We start from the raw sequence: 7672 nt of genomic DNA, 5'->3' as shown, positions 1-7672 counted from the left end.
GTATGAATCATAGAAAAACTGGGGCGTAAGACATCGGGGTTAGACTGTAGATGAATGCGTTCTAGAGTCTGTATTCTCCTTTGCGTTCATGAAGTTGCAAAAGTAAAATGAAACAAAGAAGTCATTTTTAAATCAAAAGGCATTTATTGCGAAAAATGCACTTGACATGAAAAAACAATCGAGTCAACCACGGGTCATCAGTACAAGACGATGCATCATGATCACATGGTAGAGCGCTGAGCACGGCCAGCGCAGAGCAGGACGTCAACGGCACCAAAGGCCTATAAATATTCTGCACAATATAGAATCAGATAGACTTTTTTTTTCTTTTCGTTTGCTGTACACGAAAGACCTGACTCAGTCCTGATGAGCGTCCATGTCGCCTTTTTTTTTTGTTGTCATGTATCGAGCTACATACAGAGGCCCCCCCCCAACACATACACACGCACACACACACACGCGCATCAGTCAGCCGTCATAAAGACTGAAATGAACGTTTTTTTTGTGCAAATCGCCCATCATTTCATTTCAAAACAAATAGGAGTCTGTCAAGTCCGGCTTTGCTGCTTTACGACTCTCTCCACTTCAACTTTGACCTTAATCTACTTTGCGGAGTTGCTCCAGATGCACAGGATTACCCAGAATGCACCAAGATCCTCTGTGCAGCCTCACTGGAAGCCAGGGCTTGCCATCTCCTAACGTTTGGACACTTTCAATCACAATTTCACCCAAAATATGACATTTACTTGGACCAAATGGAGGACAAATGACGTGTTTCAATTCCGTGGACTGCGCTGAGAAGAGGCGCAACCGAGTAGATCCCCGCTCTTTGCAGAATAGCAAGCGCTTGCTCCTCCCCCTCCAATTTGCAATAAAAGTGACTGGTGTAATTAGTCGATTAGATTCAGAAAATGTATTTATTTATTTAAAGCAGGGGTGTCCAAACTTTTTCCAGCGAGGGCCACATAGTGAAAAATGAAAGGATGCAAGAGCCACTTTGATATTTTGTAAAGCAACACATTGAGATATGCTAAGAAGCTATTTGCAACTCAATATAGGTGAAATATAGGTAATATAGGTGTGTAATATAGGTGAAATGCTGCTAAAAATAATGTTTTTTTCTATAATAATACAAGTTTATTCTTGTAAAATTGGGACGTTTTGTTCTTCATTCAATTATGACTACTATTTTGACTTTATTCCCGTAAAATTACAGCTGTTTTTTCAATTTCTTCTGATTATTTTTTAAAATTTTCTAACTGTAATAACTTTATATTTTTTAAAACAATAATATTTTTACTAAAATAATATTTTTCTTCATTTTACAAGCTTATTGTCATAAAATTGCTACTTTCTTCTCATTAGAAAACTATGTTTTTCTCTTAATAGTTTGACTTTACTCTGGTAAAAATTTCTATTGATTTTTTTTGTATACTTTTCCAAATATTTCAACTTCTTTTCTTCTCCTGATATTTTGACTTTATTCCCATGTCATACATTTCCCCCCTTCTTCCACAAATAACAACTTTATTCATTGTTTTTGACTTAAAAAAAACAAACTTTTTCTTTAATATTTCAACTTCATGCTACTAAAATGACATTTTTCATTTTTCCTCACACTATTACTTTATTCTTGGGAAATTATGGCTTTTTTTTTTTTCCTTTTGGCTGATTTTCCAATTTTTGCTGCTGTTGTTTTGTTTTAAGTTTCCTTGTTAAATTACATTTGTAGACTGCGCAGCGGGCCGATAAAATCACAGCCGACGGCCGCAAATGGCCCCCGGGCCGCACTTTGGACACCCCTGATTTAAAGCATAAAATGTATAGCTACTCACCACTAATCATTGGTAACGTAAGATAAGATGATGGACGAACAGATGGAATGGGAGTCACGGTGTAGCCTTTAGCCTGGTCGTCAGGCCAGCGCTAGAGGCTAGCAGGCGTCAGGCAGTTGCGTCTACATAATCCAGACTGCAATTTTCCATCATATATTAACTTGTGCTGTTAAATTTACTTTTCCGTCTCAAAGCATCTATGGTGCTTTCAAGGACCGATGGAAAAAGTGTGAAATCTAAATGCTGGACGAAAAAACACAGTGAAGCGCAAAGACATAGACATGTAAAGATTGTGGGCTGGTACCTGTATGCTGTACATTTTACTGTATTATCACGTATTTAAAAGTTACCCACTGTGTTTTCTGTGGGGAAAATTGCCTATTTTCGGAGATAAAAATATCAAAAATGTTCAGGGATCCACCGTAGCAAACTAGCAGCAATACTTTGCAAACTTTTGCCAAGAATTAGGCGTGATTACCATGAAATGAGGGCGAGAGGTATTGTTTCTTGGTTTGTTTGCAGGATTACGCAAAAGCTACACCACTGATTTCCATGGAATTTTGTAGAAGGCTAGAGCGAGAGCTCATTACATTTTGGTGGGGGTGTAAATAAATAACAAAAACCGCGGTACCACTGTCTTACATTTGTTTAGAGCTTTTTCAAACACAAAAATATAGTATATCACAGGGTGACGTCACCTTTTTATGTCGGCTGGAGGACAGTGGAACCTTGGTTAGCATCCGTGACAGTAAGTCACACTCTAACCAAATCAATTCCTCCCATAAGAAATAATGTAAATCCAACTAATCTGTTCCAGGAAGCCTACAATGCCTAAAAGATAAAATACGTTTATAGTTTTACATGCAGAAAACAATTCAAAATACATGTCTAAATACATATAAATGAGGAATGAAAGGGGTAAATGAACCTTTAAGGTCACGTTTACCTTCACCGAAAACATGATTGTTGCCAAAGACATGATGCGGCAGCGACACCAACACGGACACCACCTTCTTGTTTTGCTATGAGTTATGTCTTGAATGAAAGTGTTTCTCCCCTTCTTTATGAAAATGCTGGCACTTGCAACTTTCTTTGGCTCCATTTTGGCTTATTTCGCGGCCCTGATCAAAAGAAAAGCAGAGGCTTGAGGTGAGAAACACTATTGAATTCAAGAAATAACTCATGGCAAAACAAGAAGGTGGTGTCCACATCGTGTCTATGGCAACAATCACACCTGCAAAAAATGTAAAAGTAACCTAAAATATGAATTCATCCCTTTCTTTCAACATGTATATGCATTTATATTTGTGTTATGTATGTAAAACTATATTTGTAAAACTATAACAATGTGTTTTGTCTTAACGTTTTTGAGAAGTGTGGCGTAACTGTGCCAGTTAGCAAAGAACTACCGTAGGGGTGTCCAAACTGTTTCCAGGGCCACGTCGTGAAAAATGCAAGGAAGTTGTTCCGCTGATTTTTCTCATTTTTACTGTTGTTGTTGTTATTTTTAAATTCTTGTTATGTTATATTTTTAAAACGTGCTGTGGGCCAACAAAAACACAGGTTTGGACACCCCCGAGTCAACCGCTGGTGACATCACAGACGGGTGACGGCGCTAGCTTCCGCTTCCTGTTTCCACGTACCAGCAACCTCAAAGGCTGCTAGCAAGGATGTTTTATGCTACAAATACATTAAGAACACAGCTGGACTGATGCAACGTATTAACAACGAGACCCGGCGCACGCCATATTGTACGGAAAATGTACTGTTAGGAATGGAATATTTTCCACTGGGTTTTAGTCAAAGTACTGCAACGTGCTTGTCTACCACAGAGACGTAATACATTCAGAAGACCTTTCACTTGGAAAAGATGCTCCCTGTTGATTTTATCTGCGCACACACACACACACACACACACACACACACACAGTTTCCAGATATGCCATTTTGTTCATCTCTGTCTGAGGAGCAATTAGCTGTCCAACATAAGACAGGCCTTTGTGCCGCCTCTCTGACAGAAGTCGTCAAAGGAAACAGAACTGGGTTCCTCTTCCTCAGAGATCGACTGGACTTCACGAAACCATCGTTGGCCGCTAATCTCTCTCTCAGACTCTGGCAGCTAAGTTGCTTTGATCTACTCCTGCTTGAATGAAATTGTAAACTGTCCTCGAGACCCCCAGACAGTGCGCAAACCGAGACAAAATTTTGCCGTCAACTTTCGGCGTTAACTGAAGAACGCACTAACGGAGGCTCCAGTGTGCTTTCAGAGGGTGACATCACCTTTTTATATCCGTTGAGTTGATTAGCCAATGAAAAATGAAAATAAAAACATTTCCCTCAATCACACTTTACACTCCTATGAGGATATTCACACACATCCCCTGTTCCTATCAGCCCTTTCCTTTGTTACAGAACCTCTCACACACACACACACGCACACACACTCTGAGTGAGTCAACCCTTGAGTTTGGCTGTGCTTCTCTCTCCAAGGAGGGGAAAAGGTAGATCGTGTGACGGATGTAAACGTGTCTGGACTTCCAGTCAGGACATATAGAGCTTCATAAAGCACGCTGTACACCCACTGAAGCCATATAGAAAAATATCAACAAGAGCCGTACAACGAAAAGCTTATTTTCCCAAATTCACGTGGATACGTTTTTTTTGTTTTGGGTGAAAAAGAAGTCGGGATGGACAACAGCCGTCGCGTTTGATAAAGTCTGCATGAGTGCATCTCAACAAATCATGGATATCAAGACTTCTACTGTTTGTTTGTTTTTTACATTCAAGCCATTTTCTTCCTCACCTGAAGCCAACGTGTGCGTGAGAAAACATGAAATAAAAGGCGGCTGTATAAATTTGTAATAAATATCAAAATGACTGCACCGTTCGTTGTTAAAATAATTAGAATTAAAAAAAAACAACAAAAAACAACAACAAAACATCCAGTGACAGATCACAGCATGACGGGGTTGGGACAACACAGATATCGAGCAGAACAAAAAGAAAAGAAGGGGAAAACATAACGCTACGGGAATTGATCTCCAACACGTGTAAAAGAAGCGCCGGTGTGCTTATTGCCACAAACACGACAATCCTGTTTGGGTCCGAGAGGAAGAGGAGTTCTGAGGTCGCGGTTTGAAGCTGGTGGACTACACCTGGGAAGCTTTTCTTTCTGTGCTTTAGAGGATGGGGAAGGGGTGGGAATCCTTCATCCTGGTGAAATCCTGGTGTGCTGATAGAGCCAGACGTTCTTGTGCTACTGTCTATTCACTCGGTTTTGGGAAAAAGGGACATTTTTGAAGGTGAGCATCTCCTTAAGGCGGGTTGGAAACGCCAGCATGGTGTGCGCGCGTTTCCTCTAGAAGCTCTCCACAAAGCTGCCGGGAAACAAGCCGGTCTGTCCCGTCCTCTGCAGGGTGCCTTTGTACCAGCCGTCGTCACGCTTCTTGTGCACGAACACCACGTCGCCCTCTCGAAGCTCGATCTCTGCCTCGCTTTGGGGCGGGTAGGGCACCACCACACGGTACCTGCCCCACATGAGACACACAAAAGTACATCCACCAATCAGTCGATACTGCAACTGCAACAAGTGGCCCGCAAGTGTTACATACAAATTCCAAGTCAGAACTTACCCCTAAACTACACCTAAACGCGCGTGAGTGCTGAAATGCTCAGGCTGAACTGAAATGTAGAATGAATGTTGAAATACCGTGGAAATGAAATCTATTCACCGCCCGATGATCGAACCAGCTACCATCAGGTTGGGAGAGCCATGCCGCCGTGCACAGAATAAACAGAATGTGACACTGACATTTTACATGTCAATGTAAAATGAATTTCCACCAATAAGAGACCACTTTGAAAATGTCTGTTCATTTTCAATGGGAAAATGTCCCATGAAAATGTGGGAATTTTTAGAAAAGTCCTTATGGATAGCCTGCATGTCCTGGATGAGCTGAACATTTTGAAGTGGGAATGCGGGAGTAGTTGGCGGACAAAAAATTGGCGGAATTTGAAATGTTGGAATGTGAAAATGCAGAATGATTGTTAAAAAGTATAAATATGTTGAATGATTACAAGAGGGCTGCGGATCGAACCAGCAACCAGTGTTGGGAGACCACCAATCTACCACCTGAGTCATGTCAACCTGTAGAACAAGTGGAATGTCACAATAATAAAAAACGTAAAATTATTTTTCACCAGGAGGGGGCATCGTCTCTGTGTGGAGTTTGCATGTTCCCCCCATGCTTGGGTTTTCGGTTTCGGTTTCCTTCCACATTCCAAAAACATGCATGTTAGTTTGATTGGAGACTCTAAATTGTCCATAGGTATGAATGTGAGTGTGAATGGTTGTTTGTCTATATGTGCCCTGTGATTGGCTGGCGACCAGTCCAGGGTCTCGCCCGACATCAGCATACCCGCGACCCGAGTGAGTATAAGCGGCATAGAAGATGGATGAATGAGGATTGAACCAGCAACCGATGAGTTGTAGAATGTAGAATAAGCAGAAAGTTAAGAGTGGACACAATGGAAAATGTCCAATTATTTTCCATTCGTAGGTGGCGCCCATTCATTTTCAATAGGAAAACTGTCACAGAAAATATGACGTTACAGTAAATGTGGGAACTGAACAGGATCAATGGTTGTTAAAGGAAAACTGCACTTTTTGGGATTTTTGCCCATCATCCATAGTCCTTATGTGAGACATGAACACACGTCTTTCCCTTTCCTGTGCGAGAAAAACTACCAGCACGAGAGAGCTAACTTCACACGTCAGGGATTCACCTATTCCGCCTATAAAGCCTGCTAAAAAAACTCCAAAAAACGGCAACAACGCTCCATCTGGATTACATGACCTGCGTATTAACCAAGCTATAGCAATATTGTTACTGCAGGAGCTAACATCGAAGCACTACTTTTATGGCATAGTGACACAGTGCATTGCTCACAGGCTTAAAATGAGCAAAATACGGCAAAATATTACATGTTATCAGGAATGTGCCTGTAACGAGATGGTCACATGGTCACAGCATGTATATAAAACATTGTTGGCTGTTTATTTAGAGGGGTTTATAGGCAATTACGTTGCATTATTAGCTGTTCAGTTTTTCAATATTTAGAATGCACAGAAAAGGGAAAGCCATGTGTTCATGTCCAAAATCATGCATTGTATATATTATATTCACTTTCTATATCGCGTGGCTTCATGACACGCCTTCTCAGACGAGAATGCAGACACACTGCAAGACGTTGGACCAAGGATAGGTTGCATGAGAATGCATCGCTAATTACCAGCAAAGCAGCTGTTTTGGAGCAGTTTGAGTCTGTTTCCTTGAGGGAATTATCACAGGTGGTTCATGATCTGAACCCGTCATACGAGGGGGGATATGCCCCGGACTGGTCATCAGCCAATCACAAGGCGAATACAAACACACAGTACGACCACCCACCTCTCCCTGGACAAGGGTTTGGGTTCGGGTCGGAGCACCATCAGGACGCTGCTAGCTCGCGTTGCTGGAGGTGACATGGGAAAGTTTGTATCTAAGGAGCCCGATTTCCTGTGCAGGGGTTCCAACCCCACGGCCCCTGCCATGTCGATCTCCACCGGACAGGAGCCGGCCCGCCCCTGAGAGGCCATGGGGCAAGACCCCGAGCGGGCGTGGTGGTGGTGATGGTGGTGAGGGTGGTGGCTGACGTCGGTGGCCACCGCGCCTTGAGAAGGGTCGTAGGTGGGCGGGGAGGAAGGAGGCGAGCGAGGTTTCTTCTTGGCCGCTGCCCCTGACAAGAGCTTCAAGAGACCCCCTGCTTTTCTCTCCTTCTGAGGGAGCAGAAGTGGA

The 7672-nt window shown here is 42.4% G+C and overlaps 1 protein-coding gene across 1 annotated transcript in view; it reads right to left on the bottom strand.

Moving 5' to 3' along the window:
- Positions 1-124: 124 nt before the first annotated feature.
- The window catches only part of LOC129187830 (E3 ubiquitin-protein ligase SH3RF3-like), a 133416-nt gene continuing 125868 nt past the window's right edge, over positions 125-7672 (bottom strand). The window contains exons 9-10 of the mRNA XM_054787567.1: positions 7286-7653; positions 125-5362 (exon numbers count right to left, since the gene is read on the bottom strand). Of these exons, the coding sequence (XP_054643542.1) occupies positions 5194-5362; positions 7286-7653 (537 nt within the window). The 3' untranslated portion in view covers positions 125-5193. The remainder of the gene's footprint in view (positions 5363-7285; positions 7654-7672) is intronic.

The sequence above is a fragment of the Dunckerocampus dactyliophorus genome, chromosome 9 (assembly GCF_027744805.1).
Source record: "Dunckerocampus dactyliophorus isolate RoL2022-P2 chromosome 9, RoL_Ddac_1.1, whole genome shotgun sequence".
NCBI classification, from domain to species: Eukaryota; Metazoa; Chordata; class Actinopteri; order Syngnathiformes; family Syngnathidae; genus Dunckerocampus; species Dunckerocampus dactyliophorus.
This window is presented reverse-complemented; position numbering and strand designations above follow the sequence as displayed.